We start from the raw sequence: 17,727 nt of genomic DNA on the forward strand, positions 1-17,727 counted from the left end.
GCAGGATCCCATCTAGCAGATAGAAAGGAGCTCCAAAGAGCTGTATGAGGCCAGAGAGACTTCTAGACCAGAGTAAGCAGGAACAAGGAAGTTACACGGGGCATTTGCTGATTGGCGAAAGCAGTGTTACTTTCCTTCCAGGGAACAAAGGGAAGTTTGGGAGCAGGCTGGGTGACTTGTGCTGAGCTGGCAATCACTGGCTCGTTGACCTCAACCTGCCCTTTCTGGGACAGCTGGGCACAGTTAAGTGTCGGTTTGCTGACGTGGGGCTCAATACGAGCGACTCCATCTTGGCCTAAACTTGTTACTTTAACAACTTGAGCTGTCATAAATACTTCTGTTAAATAATTTTTTTTTTTTTTATTTATTTGCGAGAGAGAGAATGAGAGACAGAGAGCATGAGAGGGAGGAGGGTCAGAGGGAGAAGCAGACTCCCTGCCGAGCAGGGAGCCCGATGCGGGACTCGATCCCGGGACTCCAGGATCATGACCTGAGCCGAAGCCAGTCGCTCAACCAACTGAGCCACCCAGGCGCCCCCTGTTAAATAATTTTTAAAAAGGAGTTATGTACTCAGTTCGAGAATCTGAGCTACATACACAAATGACCAAATGTATCTTCTTACCTTTAAAAAATAAGAAACCAGGGATGTGGTGCTTTATCCCAAGCAGGCTGGCTGTGTCTTACTCAGTTCTCTTATCCTCAGTCTATACATTTCGTCCAGACCTAGAAACACCTGCAGTTTTGAATGCGTGACTGCTAATCCAGAAGAGAATTTCCAAATACTCTGTCATGATTTGGAAGCAGGCCTTTGGTCATGCCAGATGATCTCCAGGTTCGCAGAGATAAACTTGTTTAACTTGTGTCCTCCATGCTTGATTGCTCACCAGTGTGACTGAGATGAATGATTTGTGAGAATCAGCTGTTAAGAGCCCTCACTAACCACAAAGACACAGCATTTCACATTGTATATAACCGCTCTGGGCATGCCTTCTCCAGCTAAATGCTCACTTTCCCCAAAAAATATATCCAGTATACATCAATTTATGGTCATATGTACCTCCTTTTTAATCTCAAGAAATGAAGTTATTACTCCTGAAAAGGGCACTGTGAGTAAATGGAACTACAAGAAGGTCACGTTAAGAGGAAAACCAGTCTCTCTCTCCCCATCCCATTCCTTTGGACTCGGCATTTTAACAGGCTATAGTGATAGAACAGTGTTATGATTTTTTTTAATTTGTCATATGAAACCCTGCTCTATAATGTAAAAAGCAAACGGGAAGTCTGGTGCCTGGGAAGCTACTGGGCCCTAGGGATGGCTAGATCCTATGGTGAAGAGAAGAAGACAAGAAGCGGACAGCTGGGGCATCTCTCCTTCCCCAGCTCTGTCTCCATCAGGCAGCCTCTGCTAACCTCAGGAAGAGAAAGCACAGACCTTGGGCCTGGCCCTGCGGAGCAGGGGAGATCCAGAGCACCGGGCACCTGTCAGAGCTTGGTAAATGTTTGTTGAATGAGTGAGTGAATGTGTGGTGATCCCTTGCGCACCCTACAGGACTCCCTTATTTGCTCCAACCCCTCAGGACTGGGTAAAGCCAACGGCCTGGATTTTATGAGGGTTTTGTGCCCAGCCTGGGTCCTTCTCCAAGACCCATCATCTGCTTCAGACCTCCCAGTACTCACGGCACGTCCAAGAGCAAGAATTTGAGCAGTCAATCGAAGCATGTGCGAAACAGAGGGCCAGAGTCCAGATACGGAGAATGTCAGGTGGCCCGTCAAGCTCCCTCAGGAAACAGGACAGCTCGCGTGTCATGGTGAGGTGCGGAGATGGCTGAGGACACTGCGACTCACCCCTCTGGTTGTCGAAGACCTCTTGGCCGGGAAGACGGGAGGCAGGACACAGAGCCTCAGCTGACTGGCGGGGCGCCGAGGGCCCGTCGGCCAGTGGTGTCTGCCCTGTGACCTGAAGAGCAGTCGTGGCAGGGAGCCCGGAGCCGGACTCTGGCCCCAGGGCCACCGAAGCCTGCACGACCTGAGTGGTCTGCTTTACGGCTCGCATTGCCACAAGATTTCCTGCAGGTGGAAGATCTCGTTGCTTAATTAAAAAAAAAAAGTTAAACAACTTTTGGGCTAAACCACTAGTCAGATCTCTTGTTTTACAAGTTTAGGAAATAAATGTAGGCCCCAGGAGCTAAATGTCTCTCTCAAGGTCGTGAAGCCACATTGAAACTGAGCTAGCCCCAAAACCCATTCTCTTGACTCCCAGCCCCGGTTCTGCTTTACAAGCCCCCACTCAGCTCATTAGTTAAGGAAACTGAATTGGGAGGGAATTGGGGGGTGGGGAGGGCACACAGACATTGCTCCGTTTACATAGGGATTTCACTTCAGGGAGAGCGCAGAAGTCTTGTCTCGTCCCTGGGAAAGCACTGGCTAAACTACTCAAGCTTAGTCATTCAACAAACATTTATTGAGTGCCTTCTATGTGCTGGGCAAACCCTGGAGACACAGCAGCCTCTCATCTCCTGGAACTTGTCTTAAAAGGGATATTGACCCTGATCAGATTTTTTTCAGCATGCAAATAAATCAATCCTATTATATATAATTACAAACCATGCTGTGAATGGAGAGGTACCACATGCTGTGAGAGCATATATAGGAAGACCTGACCAAGACTGGGGGATCAGCACACAGCCTTCTCCTGAAAGGCTGACATTTGGGCTAAGGTCAGAAAGACATCCAGGAGCTGACTTGTCAACAATGATCACTCATCTTTATTGGGCATTTACCTGAGTCCGGCTCCCCTAGCTGCGTTAACTTCTGCAATCCTCCCCGCAAGCCTATAGGCCAGTATTTTCTCCATTTTAGAGATGACTGAGCTGAAGCTGAATGACTTAACAAGCGCGCATGTTGACCTTTGGTTCCAGGTCGCACCCCATACTCGAAGGCTTCCGTGGGTGTGGCCTGGGAAGGGGAGAAGCTAGGTTCGCTGACTTGCAGGGCAGATGATCTAGATGAAGCTGGCAAGGCAAGAAAGGGCCATGTCATGTAGGTTATGATCCTCATGTCAAAAACTGTCACGTTTCTCCTAAGACAGTAGGAGATCTTTTAAATCAGGGAGTACATGATTATATTTATGTTTTAGAAAGACCACTCAGGCCCGCTGTGGGGACACTGGATTAGAAAGAGGCAACAAGAGGCATACAGAGCAGTTAGGAGGCCGTTGCAGTAACCCAGGCACGAGATAATGCTGACCAGGAGTGTGGCTGGCCTGAGGAGATGGAGAGAAGTAGACAGATCAAGTACTTCCAAGGAAGTTAAAAAAGACACCGAAGTCCCTTAGAAGCAAGCATGTGAAATATACAAATTACTAATTATTTGTATCCAGTCCTTTCATAGGGAGTATGGAAGTTTTTTTTTTGAGGATACTTGACACACAATGTTACATTAGTTTCAGGTGTACAACAATGTGATTCAGCATCTACATTATGCTGGGCTCACCACAGCTGTAGCCACCGTTCGCCACCATACAGCGCTGTTACGGTATCATTGACTGTATTCCTTACACTGTGCCTTTCATTTCTGTGACTTACTCATCCCATAACTGGAAGCCTGTATCTCCCCCTCCCCTCCACCCATTTTGCCCAACCCCCCCAACTCCCCTCCCCTCCAGCAACCACCAGTTTGTTCTCCGTATTTATAGGTCTGGTTCTGCTTTTTGTTTCATTCGTTTTGTGTTTTAGATTCCACATAAGACTGAAATCATGTGGTATTTGTCTTTCTCAGTCTTATTTCACTTAGCACAATACCCTCCAGGTCCATCCATGTTGTCAGAAATGGCAAGATCTCATCCTTTCTTAGGGCTGACTCATATTTCATTGCGTAGAGGTAGCACATGGGAAGTATGGAAGTTCTTAAACCGGTTGCCACAGACATTAAAATTGTAGCGAAGACTGCCTTGAAACATTCTGTAATTCATCAGCCAACTGAAAACCATGTCAAAGACCTACTCCCTGGCATCTCTGCCAGCACGTGATCCACTGTCTTGGCCCCTTCTGGCTACTGGCCAGGCAGTTGTCCAGGCCTGTACTTGGAACTGTCACATTCCTGAGGAGCTGCTGTGGCCAAGGCTCCCAGGGCAGAGCCCTGATGGTTCTATCAGGCATTTGCACTGTGCTGGGAAGTGCCCCATTTACCAAGTCTAAATGTCAGCCCGCAATCCCACAGTTTCTCCACGTTTGGTTCCCAGATTATTTATTTGCTTAGATGGCTGAAATAGAGTTCTGGTGACTTTCCTTCCTGCCAAGATGAAAAGTTGGGTTTCTAAAGACAGATGTGTGGCTCTGTGTGGAAATGTTTTGGGCATGAGCATCTTTGGCTGAATTGGATGGTACGGAAAATGTGAAGCCTTGGATTGCTTTCTCTGCCAGTGGTTTTCTGAGCTTGCCAAGTTGGGGGGACCAGAGAGCACTCAGCTGTGGAGAAAGCAGAGATGAGCCAAAATGGACCAGCTACTGCCTCAGCCACTGGGAAGCATCCTCCTTGTTCCTGATTAAGTCCCCTCAAGAAGCAGATGACATGTCTTACGTTCTAACAAAAGGAACATCAAGGCCTTTCGGAACGGAGAATGTCCCCTGTCAGACAGGAGCTGGGGTTAGTAGCTCCTATTTGTAGAATGCGAGCTGATGTGATGAGGCACTTGACCCGATCGTTGAAATTCCTGTTACATTCATTTTAAGTTTGGTTATGTCTGTATGAGGTAGAATAACAAAGGCTAAAAAAAGGCCAGGCTTGCCCTTCTCTAAGGTTTCCAGGAAACTGCCAGTCCTTTCTGAAACTGATTTAGTGCCTTTTCCTCCCGGATGGGGTGTTCTCCGCCACCTTGTGGACATATTGGGAACTGCGCCTCCCAATTGGCACCTGCATCTCTGGGCTCAGAGGAGGAACCACTGTCCCTAACCTGCCCCAGGTGAGAAGGTGAGAGGGGGCTGCCACACCCCCTGGTCCAGGCTCCAGGTTTGCCCCAATAAGAACCGGCACAGAATAGAATGAGGATGATGACAGTGTTAACCTTCCCTGCTCCCCTGCCGTGCATGAGATCATCCACAGCTGCTAGAGCCAGGGTCTGCCAGTCACCCAGGAGGTTGGACACTACACGTGGGGATGGGACAGGCCCCGCACTGGGTCTTAAGTCAGGTGCCTTCGTAAAAGTAGAGTTCCACAACTTTTGTCTTTTTTCTTTTTTTTTTTTTTTTCCAGAGGGAGTGAGAAAATGAGAAATTAAGGTTGGCAACAGCTGTTTCCTACTTGGGAGGCACTGGTATTTGTTGCACTTCTGCTCTCTGGTTCTGGAGCTGGAATGGGGACTGCTCCTGGCATCAGAGCAGGGAAGGAACAGGTTTTTCACCATATCCACCCCAGCTTGTCTTAGGTGAAAGGAGAAACCCAGAAGCAGCTTGGGGTACAAAGGTGCAGCCTCTGGGCTTGCGTTGGATTTAGGAAGTGGCCCTGGGCAGCCAGCTCTCGTGGACATTACGAGACTAGCAGTTGTAGGCTGTGTTGGGTAGTGGAGAGAACATAAGCTCCCGTGCCTCACAGGCCTGCTTTTCTGTCCGCTCTCCTTCACATACCAGACATACTGCACGTAACACACATACCAGTGTGACCTTGGGCACGTTGCCTATGACAATCAGTGTTCTCGGCTGTAAAGTGGGGACAGTAATAGAACCTGCCTCATGGGATGCTTAGAAGATGAAATGAGATCTAGGGGCCAACTCTCATAACTGGTCCATGTGAGTAGCCAACATGTGCTGAAGATTCCTGGGCCCTCTGTAAACATCTAATAGGAAGGACTGGTCCAGGGTGTGGTGGGTGGGGGGCTGATAGAAACAGTAGTGGGTTCAAGGGTATCTGTTCTATAGTCTGATTCAGAACAGGCAAACCAGGTTCTTGTCTCTGTGGTAAGGTGTGCCTGGAGGAGGGTCGCAGGTACAGATCTGAAACATGCCAGTGACGAGGGGCCAGGGCCCATGCTCCACGCAGCCGGGCTCCCCACCCGCGTGCAAGCGCACATCCAGGAGGCAGTGGTGGGGTGAGCCCTTCAGCCTCTGGGCGCGGAGTTAGCTCCCAGGCCGTCCCCTGGGGACCCTCTGACACAGAAGGCAGCAGAACCTGGCCGATGTGAGGTCTGGCTGGGTGAGTAGTGTGCATGCTAGTTGCCTACCAGTCAACGCGGCTCTTCCGAAAGGCACCTAAAGGAACGCAGATTTTAGCAGCAAAAGCGAGGACAGGCTTTGTCACTTCTGCCCATCTTCCATTAAGGATTCCAGCTCTAGATCGTGTGTCTAGGGTTTCTAGAGCTTGCCATCCCCTCATAAGGGAAAGAAATACACATTTATTTCCTACTCTGTGCTGGGCACTGTGCTAGGAAGTTTAGACATTTAATCCTCTCAACGGCCCTGTGAAATCAGAATTGTTATTTCACCCATTTTACAGGTGAGGAAACTGAAATGCAGGGAAGTGAAGTGGCTTGGGTAGTCTACCCAGCTCCTGGGAATGGAGCCCGGATCAGGATGGAGGTAGGATAGTCTGAGCGGTACTGCCTCTTTGTGTCCCCCGCTGCTCCAGGCACCGGACCATGGACTTGGGAAGAGCTTCCTGCTGAGTTGAGAGTGGAAGGATTCATGTGACACAGGGCCTTTGGAAACAGGGAGAGATGCGCAAGCATGGCTCTAAAAGACCAGCTGTGGAGGGCAGCCGCTAGCTCAGCCATTCAGAAGGCCTTGTCCTCTGCAGTCGGCTGTGTGCGAGGGCGGATGTGATCAGCTTTGGCTCTTCTATTTTAGGTGCTCCGCCTTCCAGAGAGGTGCCAGCTGGGAAGTATCCATTCATAGTCACGTCTGATGATGGGCGGAAAGTTCCTGTGGTCCAGGCCTATGCTTTCGGCAAATACCTAGGCTGTTTGAAGGTTGAGTTTGATGAGAAAGGAAACGTCATCGCTTCACACGGAAACCCCCTTCTTCTCAACAGCAGCATTCTCGAAGGTAGGTGAAACTCAAGAGAGGGTTCCACCAATCGAAAATTAGATGGCTGGACTTGCTGGGTTGTTAATGTTTCAGGACAAGACTGTAATACCTTTGAAGAATTCAGTTCTCCCTTAAGTTTGCCCTCTTCATGGACAAGAGGATTGAAAACACACCCAGATGCCCCAAATCCCGTTTGCTTCCCCAAGTCCTCTCAGCATCAGACACGGTGTCACTGCTTTGTGTGCCTTTTCAAGCTTCAGCCAGGCATGGGTCAGCCCAGCTCGTGTCCAGAGGAGAGCTGCTCGCTGAAGCAAAGCGGGTCAAACTGGGTGGAGCAGGTCTCCAGCCCCAGCCCCACCACCAGGAGCAGCATGCCTGTGGCAAGTTCCTTTCTTTATCAGATGAGGGAGTGTCTTTCTTTCTTCTTTGTCTGGGACTCAGAGTAAAGTACATATTACATCATCCATTTGGACGTAGGATACATGACCACACTCCTCTGCTCCTCTCACCTGCCTTTTACTGCTTTCCTTGATCAGATCAGGGAAGGATGGGCAGTGGGGTGCCTTGCAGAGCTGGTGGTCACAACGCAGACCTCTCAGTAGCCAGAGGGAGAGGCCGGGACCACACAGACAGCAGAACCTCAGCAGGCCCTTTATACCTGCACTGGATGAATTTCATCACCACCACCCCCCCACCACCACCAGTAATGCTAGCCCAGATGGGCCCACAGGTGCTCATTCAGCTGTGATGAGTTGTTGTTAGGATATTCAGTGCATCTGGAGCACCTGGCTAGCTCATTTGGCTGAGCATCTGACTCTTGGTTTCGGCTCAGGTCATGATCCCACAGTCCTGAGGTTGAGCCCCACACTGAGCCCCGAGTGGGGCTCTGTGCTCAGCGGGGAGTCTGCTTGAGATTCTCTCCCTCCTACCCTTCCCCCCACCACTCATGCGTGCATGTACTTGCTCTCTCTCTCTCTCTCTCCCTCCCTAAAATCAATCAATCAATCAATCTTTCTTTAAAAAAAAAAAAGGATACTCGGTGCATCTTTAAATTAAGATCCATTCCTGGTCTTATTACCAAGAAACAGAATTTTCTGAGGAAATTTCACAAACTAAAATATAGAAAAATTATGATAAAGAAATGTATAGTCATAACAGGTAAGCTAAATGATCTTTGATTCCTTCTCCAAAATGTAGGCCAGTGTGAGGCCTGCCTTAACTGTAGGCTGATTTTTTTTCTTTGCGTGCTTCTAGATCCAAGCATAAAAGCAGACATTAACAAATGGAGGATAAAATTAGATAATTATTCTACTCAGGAATTGGGGAAAACAATTGTCTATCTGGATGGCTCCACTCAATCATGCCGCTTTAAGGAATGCAACATGGGCAACCTGATTTGTGATGCTATGGTGAGTGGTTCCCTGGAGTGTGGGCCCTGTGCCTAGGGAGGGAGGAGGGAGCAGGGAAGGATGCAAGGAGGGACAACCTGATAATTACAGAATTGAGGATTTTTTAAAAATTAGTGCCCAAACTAAAGCTTGGGGTGGATTCATACTGAGTACCTTGGGAAGGTGCCTGATCTTGACCAGCTGACCATCATTTTATTGCTTTACTAGTACTGAAGCCTTTATTGGAAGTTGTTCATTTTGGATGTTGCTTTCCTTTTGTAAGATGGCCTCAATACACAAAACTTCGCTACTCTGAAGATGCAGACACAGTAGATAAAACACATCTGCTTGGGCCTAACTTGGCCAGCGTGTCTCCCTGATGTGTCCTCTTGGCTCCAGAGAACCAGGCCTTGTGTGACTGGGAGCCTCCTTCAGAAGCAGAGAATGACAACATGCAATTATATAATAAGTCCTGTGCCTGAACATATCACCCACGAAAACACCCCTCTGACTCGCTGCAGGCAGACTGGCTGTGGCAACCCCTCGGGGGCTATGCTGAGCCAGGGTCCCCAGGTCAGACTCAGCACTCCCACCGAAGCCTGCACGCAGGGGGCTGACTCTTTGTTGGGCCTGGCATGGTGCCTGGCATATACACACTCAGTAACTGACTGCCAAGGAAATAACAGTGTTCACACTTTGCAAGGTGAGACCAGTGTGCGCTTCCCAGCACTAGGCAATCATGCAGAAGAAGTAGCTAAAGAGAAGCCAGTATGGGAATGCTTAGAGAAAGGTCTGGAAGGAAACAAGCTGTTAGCAGTGCTTACCACTCTGTTAAGAGGCTGACACAAGTATGAGAAAACTTTTGCTTTTGCACAATTTTTTTTTTCAAATCAGTATGTATTCATCTTATTTCTTGTAACTAAACATCTGTTTTGTAAAAGAAAAGAATGAAATGGATTCTGCCATTTCAGGCTGCTGTCTCTGTGCCTCCGAAATTGCCAACTTGGGAATTGGCTGGGGACCTGACATGGGGGCCAGGGATCATGTTGATAGGAGGTCCTGCCTTCAGGAGCAAGTACAGGGCCTGCAGGAGGCAGGGGTGGGGGGTACAGCATGGCAGGCCAGTCTGCATGAGGCCCTGTCCTAACACAAGAGCCAGTCTTGCTAAGGCCCACCGGCCTGCAAGGACAGGGGTCTTAGGCTCGGAGCTACTTGCGTCTAAAAGTATGACATGGGACTTGTCTTACTTTTGCTTCTCAGAGCATAAAACTAGTTCTAATTATACTTAAGAAGTCTCTGGGAACACAAGAGCAGGCAAGAAGCAGCTTTATTTCCCTGGTGGAGCAAACCAAATTCCTGGAACTGATCCTAAGGAGGAAGATCTAGAATAGCTAATGTAAATTCATGCTACTGTTGCAGATTAACAACAATATTAGACACCCGGATGAAGTGTCCTGGAACCATGTGTCCATGTGCATTTTAAATGGAGGTGGCATTCGGTCGCCCATTGACGAAAGGAACAACGGTAAGCTTCCCGGGCTCAGGGCCCATTAACCCAGCGTGTTCTGTCTCTGGCCATGCCCATGGGGAGCCTCGGCTCATCTCTGCTGTCAGCCGCGTACCAGTGTCAGTCTCTTCAGTTTGCGTCCACTGCTACACAAGTCAATGCCTAACAGAAGGACACACACATGCTTGTGTGTTCTCGTATGTATTCACATGCTGAGGTAGCAGCTGGGGTTAATGGAACCCAGTCTTGATCTAAACTTCTGACTCACAAAGCTAAATACTAATTATTGCTGACTAATTCAAAATACCGACAGTCTCCTCCTTGATATCAGGAAAGAGAAAGGGGCAAATTGCCAGTCTTCTGTGCTGGAAAAAAACACCCTACTGGATTAAATTTTTTTAGTGCAATTACAGATAGCTAAGATAATCATACGGGAAAACAAACCAACTAGACAGATATTCAGGACACTCTTGCAATCATCCCTCATATGCTGTCAAAACCAGGTGGTCTCCATGTGAAGCCCCAAGCTCGGCTCATTGTCAAACAGGGACAGGGGCAGGGATGGACGCATTGCCTGTCTGGAGGAAAGGAGCAACGCTTAACACCCACCGAAGATCCAGCCGCAAGCCAGGGATCCAGGGCAGAGCACCGGTGACTTTGGAGCCACCGACGTCTAAGCTCCTGCCCTCTTGCCCAGGGGAAGAGAGCACGGCCAGAGGCCTCTTGAATCCACTCCCTCCCTGAGTGTCAGGAACACTTACACAGCTGACGCTGTCCTGAGAGCGTTCCTCATCCCCACCAGTCCTAACGGAAACTGGGCTTGGGGTGAGCTTATTCTCAAGCTGTTTTTCTTCTTGCTTCATCTACAACTACCCTCAGGCACAATTACCTGGGAGAACCTGGCTGCTGTGTTGCCCTTCGGGGAAACCTTTGACCTGATCCAGTTAAAAGGCTCCACGCTGAAGAAGGCCTTTGAGCACAGTGTGCACCGCTACGGCCAGTCTACTGGAGAGTTCCTGCAGGTGGGCGGTAAGTCACCCTTCAACGTGAGGTGGGAGTTCCTGCTGGTTGCCTTAGTTCCCCCCATACGGGACCTCCATGGCCAGATTTGTTTAGGTCTAACCCCACCCAACACGAATGCATAGTCTTTCAATGGCCATGGACTCGCAGACTACTGAGATTAGGTCAGGGTCAAAGCCCAGGGCCCTGGCAGTGAGCAGTATTTGCTACATCTGAGTTGGACATCAGATGGACCCTCTACAGGAACTGGCCCTCCAAATTCTAAGCAGGTCAGCTGCCTTGAGGTCTAGTTTTTGTTTTGTTTTTTTTTATTTTATTTTTTTTAAGATTTTATTTATTTATTTGACAGAGAGAGAGGCAGCAAGAGAGGGAACACAAGCAGGGGGGCAGTGGGAGAGGGAGAAGCAGGCTTCCTGCGGAGCAGAGAGCCCGATGCGGGGCTTGATCCCAGGACCCTGGGATCATGACCTGAGCCGAAGGCAGACGCTTAACGACTGAGCCACCCAGGTGCCCCTGAGGTCTAGTTTCTATTAAAATCTTAGTTGTTTAGACAGTCACTGTTCTTTGCTAAAAACAAAAACAAAAACACAGCCCTTCTCTGTTCTATTCGTAATTGTCTAGAACCATGCAGAGATTCAGAGAAATGCAGAGTCCAATCAGTTTTAACAAGGATGATTTCTGGGAGGGGAAGCCACCTACATAGACACATTGGGACACCTGGTTCTGGTTCCACTGTAACCTGGGGCAGGTTTTCAACCTCTCTGAATGCAGTGAGAAAATGTGCCCTGCTCATCTCACAGATCACAGTGAAAATGGAATGGAAATAAATGTTTCCCGAACTGACAAGGACTTCTGAAACACTTTGGTCAATAATGATTTCCACGGTTCAATGAGTTACTCCTTAAAATAATATTAATAACTGTATCAACTTTGACTCTGACACCATATTTTGGCCTCCCTCTTTTTTTTTTTTTTTTTACTATATCTGGTAGGCCTCACTTGATGGTGTGATTGCTTTGTCACGTCCTCCCTCTATAGAACCCCCCATTCTTGGGATTGAGGGGTTGCAGAGGGTGCTGGAGGCCCACCTGCTGCCTGTGGGGTACCCCAAACATTCTGCATTTTTCCAGGAGAGAGTTGGGGGGCAGCAGGATTTTGATGCTCCAGCACAGTGCTGGGTAGTTACCTGTTTTGTGAAAGTCATCCAAGCCCAAATTATTACCATTTAGTAGTCTTCAAAAAAAATTTTTTTGGGGGGGGGGTCTTCAAAATTCTAACAAATGTTCTGCACCTCTCATCTGTCTCTCACTTTCCAAAGCCATTGAACCAAGTTGCTGACCAATTCATTTAGGATTTTAAAAAGATGTGGTTTCTCCCTGCATTGCTAACCCTGGCCCATTGTGAGCCAGAGTCAATTTCCCTCCCACTGGTTCTTAGACCTCCTGGGACTTGAGGATAAATCTAACCAAATGCTGCAGTGTCGTCTCAACTCCCCTGCTGAAACTTCACTCAAGCTCACACCCCCATGAAAACCAAGCCCAATGCCCCAATTCCAGATTTTGGCCAAAATCTCTTTCTTAGAAATCTCTTTAGATCACTTGGATCCGGTGAAACCACAGACTCGTTTCTTTTCTAGGAATTCAAGTGGTGTATGATCTTTCCCGAAAACCTGGGAACAGAGTGGTCAAATTAGATGTTCTTTGTACCGAATGTCGAGTGCCCAGTTATGAGCCTCTCCGAATGGATAAGACATATAAGGTAGTCCTCCCAAGCTTCCTCGCCAATGGTGGAGATGGATTCCAGATGATAAAAGATGAAGCATTAAGACACGACTCTGGTAAGCACAAGTGTCTCTCCTTCTCCCTACTCCAAAAGTACTTACAGACAACAGTATTGGTCCAAAGAGGGGAGCTACTCAGGACGCCAGGACTGCCAAGCCAGAACCAGATCCTGCCCCTATGTTGCCGACTCCCTCCAGCTTTGTTGGAAAACAGCAACACAGCACTGGGGAAGATGTGCCTGCCCCTCCCCAGCACACAGACCCACCCATCTAAGCCCAAAGTGTTTTAAAACTCTTTTAAGTACATATAAACAGCTATCCAAATTGTGAAATATGAGTTTTACACTTACAGGAAAACCTCATTTCTAGAACTTTAGATTGGATCTGGAAAATCCTGTAAACTTTCTTGAAGCATTTAGTGTGAATAGGACAAGTAGGAGTGGATGGGATATGCTCCCCTCCCCGTTTTCAGCAGTGGGTCAGTGAAGCAAATTATAAGAACTATATTTAACCTCAGTCAATATTTTTCGCAGCATTTAGGGTCATTTTACCCCAGCCTCACTTTTAAAAATCAGTTCTGAGAACCACTTCATGTGGAAGTCCACTGATGGGAGATACCTGGGAGATTTGAGTCCCACAGAGGCCCTGAGGATGCCACCAGCACAGCGCCATTAAAAAAATTTTAAAAAAAGAACCACTTCACATGCATAAAGTCCACTGACAGAATATACTACCCCTTCCTCTTCCCCAGAGCAGGAGCCAGGGTGCTTACAAGACACATGCAAAGCTTCTCTACATTTCCAGGAAGGAGCTCAGCTAGGTTCTTCCTCAGCTCTACCGTGGTGGGCCTGCTATTTTAACTGCTTGTTCCAAGGAGGGTGGAGAGCAGAGCCAGGGCAAAGGAGGCAGCCCTTCCTGCCAGGAAAGGCACTGGCTACTTCTGTCCATTCCATAATAGAAGATGGAAGGGCAGACTTAAAAAGGTGTCCTCTTAAGTCCCACATGAGACAGAGGCTGGTGGCTGTGCATCACCCAAGCCCAGACCTATAGGTGTTGGAGAGAAGAAGCTCACATAGAAGATTGAGGAAGCCTTGGCCCTAAGGGTTCTCAACCCCAGCTATACATCAGAATCACTTGGGGAGCATTTTAAATTAAATACCAATATCTTGGCCCCAACTTTTAAGAGATTCTAATTTAATTGGGTTGGGGCAAAAGTCTCTTCCAGTGAGTCTAATGCAGGAGTGAGAACCACAGCAGAGAGTTCTTTTGTAAATATTAGTGATAAATTTTTTATTAAGGTATAATTGACATATAACATTAGTGTTAGACATATAACATAATGATTCAATATATGTATATATTGTGAAATGATCAACACAATGTCATTAACATCATACAGTTACAAAAATTTTCTTGTGATGGGGACTTTTAAGATCTGCTCTCATAGCAACTTTCTAATATGCAAGTACAGTATTAACTCTAGTCACCATGCTGTACATTATACCCCTATGACTGGAACCCTGGACTTTCGATCCCCTTCACCCATCTTGCCCACCCCCCCACCACCACCACCACCACTTCTGGCAACCACCAGTCTGTTCTCTGTATCTACAAGCTTGGTTTTGTTGCTGTTTAATTCCACGTATAAGTTGAGATCATATGGTATTGTCTTTCTCTGACTTATGTCACTTAGCATAATGCCCTCAAGGTCCATCCATGTTATTGCAAAAGACAAGATTTCATTTTTTATGGCTGAATAGTATTCCATTGTGTGTGCATTCATGTGTATGTTTATCACATTTTATCCATTCATCCACCAATGGACACTTTTTTCCACATCTTGGCTATTATAAATAATGCTGCATTGAACACAGGGGTGCATTATTTCTTTTTGAATTAGTGTTTTTGTTTTTTTTCAAATACTCAGAAGTGGAATTGCTGGATCATACAGTACTTCTATTTTTGATTTTTTGAGGAACTTCCACACTGTTTTCCACAGTGGCTGCACCAGTTTACATTCCCACCAACAGTGCAAGAGGGTTCCCCTTTCTCCACATCCTCGCCAACACTTGTTATTTCTTGTCTTTTTTGATAATAGCCATTCTAACCAGTGGGTGGTATCATTGTGGTTTTGATTTGCATTTCTCTGATGATGAGGGATCTTGAGCATCTTTTCATGTTGTCTGTTGGCCATCCTTATGTGTTCTTTGGAAAAATGTCTATTCAGATTCTCTGCCCATTTTTTAATCAGATTTTTGTTTTACTTTTGAGTTGTAGGAGTTCTTTGTATATTTTGGGTGTTAACCCCCCATCAGATATAGGATTTGTGATATCAAAGTGGTATTAAAACAAAATTTTTGTCAGGTGCAGATGTTTGTTGTAGTTACAGGCAATTGGTATTTTTTTAATCAGGTCTCTCTTTTGGAAATGAAGTCTCCATGGTCTGTCAATATGCGAAAATGATTTCTGACCAGGCAAGCAGAAGAAAGCCACTTTTATGTCTCAACTAATTGTTCTCGACCAGTTCCCTAATGCCCTTGTTTTGGAGTGGTTCAAAAGCAATGTCAACAACCGCTTTCTTGAGTCATCTCAGAGTAGACTGAGTTATCTAATTATCTAGTAGTGACCAATGGGCACATTTGACATCTGGGACATGAAAAAGCAATCAAATTCTTTGTACCTTTGATTACTCTTCTTTTGTGACATTTTATCCCTGCTTATGAAAGAAATATCTTCCTCTTATAATTACAGAGGACTTAAGAGAAATACATTGGTTTTCCTGCTTCTTACTCTTAATTGATAATTACTTATTCTGTAACTAAAATAATGTATATATATTTTCTAGGGGACCAAGATATCAATGTGGTTTCTGGATACATCTTAAAAATGAAAGTAATTTATCCAGCGGTTGAAGGTCGGATCAAGTTTTCTGCAGGAAGTCATTGTCATGGAAGCTTTTCTCTAATATTTCTTTCATTTTTGGCAGTGATCATTGTTTTATACCAATAGCCAAAAATTCTTCTTCCCATTAATGTGTGGAACTGCATTTTTTTCCAAGTGAGATTCAAGTCTGCCTTTCAGGAACTGGCTTGGTGATGGCACAGACCATCTTGCAGGCCCCCAGAAGCTGAGCTTAGAAGATTGTTGAATGAAGACACTGACATCATCACACAGGACCAGCAAGTTAATGAATACACAGGAAAAAAAATGAAAATGAGCCCTCTGACAGGAAGGCCATCTTTAGTTTACATGTGCAAATTTTAATAAAATTTTATTAACAATCTTAAACCACAGAAATCATTATTCTCCTTTATATCCACTTTAATTTACCATACAACAATGTTTACATTTTATCATTTACAAGGGAGTTTTAAGCACATTATCTTATTTGATGCCTGTAACTTTGGTGGACAAGGCAGGAACTTCCTGTTTGACAGATGATGGGAAACTGAAGCTCAGCAAGAACAGACTTGTTCAAGGCCATACAGCTGAAAGTGATAGATCTAAGACCTGCACCCAGCTTTTCTGACCTCAAGTCCAGCACTCTTTCAACTACATCCAGTTACTGTTTGGAATGATACTTAATGGCTTCCTCTCTTCATAACTATCAACAGCATCAAGCTCCTGGATGATAAGTGTCTGCTTTATTTCAGGTCTCTATATTTTCCTTTTTAGATCCTGTTGTTATAGTGAGTTTAATGGACTAACACAGGGTAGCATTCTCTCTTGTACCACCCATGTGCCTTTAATGAGTCAGGAAACAAACAGTGCAGCAGATGATGGGAAAGGCAAAAAACAGTCCAGGGTCAGGAAGAAAGGGAAGGGAAGAACAGGACACTCAGGATGTATTTACATTACAGAAGAAAAAGAGCTAAAGGGCACTTAGATTTGTTAAGGAGATATTTGTTAAGGAGTAGCAGCATAGTGCCTGACATGTGGTATTAGCTGTTAATAATTTTATGGGATTCCATCAACTCTGCCTCTGTGCTCTTTCCTTCCTTCTTTCAATGTAAAGGTATCATTAAAGAACCTTCTAAGACAAGGTGTAATTCTAAACCTGCACCTGTCCCTCCCCAGCAAGATGCCAGCACTGTACTCTAGTCACAATACACACACACACACACACACACTCTCTCTCCCTCCCTCCCCACCCCCACCCCAGTCACGGAAAATCCAGAGGGAAGATGAGACTAGGATTGATCTTTAAAAGTGGTATTATATAAGGATCATTCTCAAATATAGATATGAGAACTCCTGCCTGGGAGTGAGTCCCTCTGAGTGAAAGCTCAAGAAACACCCAGACTGATGAAATGATTTATGCCCAAAAGAACAAATACTTGCTTAAGGTGGTCATGAGACCATGTGAGTCTGCTCAGCACTGCATAAATTATTCAACGAGAAATGGGAGCCTTCATCTTAAAAAATGGTGAGCAAATAGCAGTAGAGGTTTGGAGAAGCAGTGTTTGTTTCTTAATATTTAAAAATATTAAGTACACATGATACAAAAATATACTTTTAAACTACAACTTCTTTAAGAATACTACTGCAGTAAAATAATGCCCTCAGTTTTGTGCATATACAGATTAGCTATAAATAAATGTCAGTAAGATTGTGAGAGGAAAATTAGAGAAAGGTGCATTTGGAGTATATTTTTTATGCTTGGCCAGTAAAATAGAATAAATTCTATTGGACACAAATTTTTAAAGAACATTTTTGTAAGTTTTCTAACTATATGTGCATGTATTGTGCAGTGGTTTAAGAAATGACCTCAGACACTTTGCAATTGTAGATTCAATTGTACAATTCAATTGTACAATAAACCTGAAGATATGCTCCTTGGCTTTGGTAGTTATTTCTTCTCTCAAGCAAACACTATAATCTGAGACGATATGACTGAAGGAAAACTCTGACAGCTTATCACCGGTATCATTTCCCTTGATCATAAGTCCCTTGCCATCTGATAACCCTCCCTATCCCCTTTCTCAACCAAAAAATGAGAAGAAAAATGCACACAAT

The 17,727-nt window shown here is 45.9% G+C and overlaps 1 protein-coding gene across 1 annotated transcript in view; it reads left to right on the top strand.

Annotated features, from left to right (window-relative positions):
* The window catches only part of NT5E (5'-nucleotidase ecto), a 108,997-nt gene extending 91,447 nt beyond the window's left edge, over positions 1-17,550 (top strand). The window contains exons 4-9 of the mRNA XM_006729423.3: positions 6,837-7,034; positions 8,271-8,425; positions 9,824-9,929; positions 10,791-10,940; positions 12,568-12,768; positions 15,557-17,550. Coding sequence (XP_006729486.1) covers positions 6,837-7,034; positions 8,271-8,425; positions 9,824-9,929; positions 10,791-10,940; positions 12,568-12,768; positions 15,557-15,720 — 974 coding nt within the window. The 3' untranslated portion in view covers positions 15,721-17,550. The remainder of the gene's footprint in view (positions 1-6,836; positions 7,035-8,270; positions 8,426-9,823; positions 9,930-10,790; positions 10,941-12,567; positions 12,769-15,556) is intronic.
* Positions 17,551-17,727: the final 177 nt, after the last annotated feature.

Source organism: Leptonychotes weddellii, chromosome 8, assembly GCF_054177405.1.
Source record: "Leptonychotes weddellii isolate Sample4059 chromosome 8, ASM5417740v2, whole genome shotgun sequence".
Lineage (NCBI taxonomy): Eukaryota > Metazoa > Chordata > Mammalia > Carnivora > Phocidae > Leptonychotes > Leptonychotes weddellii.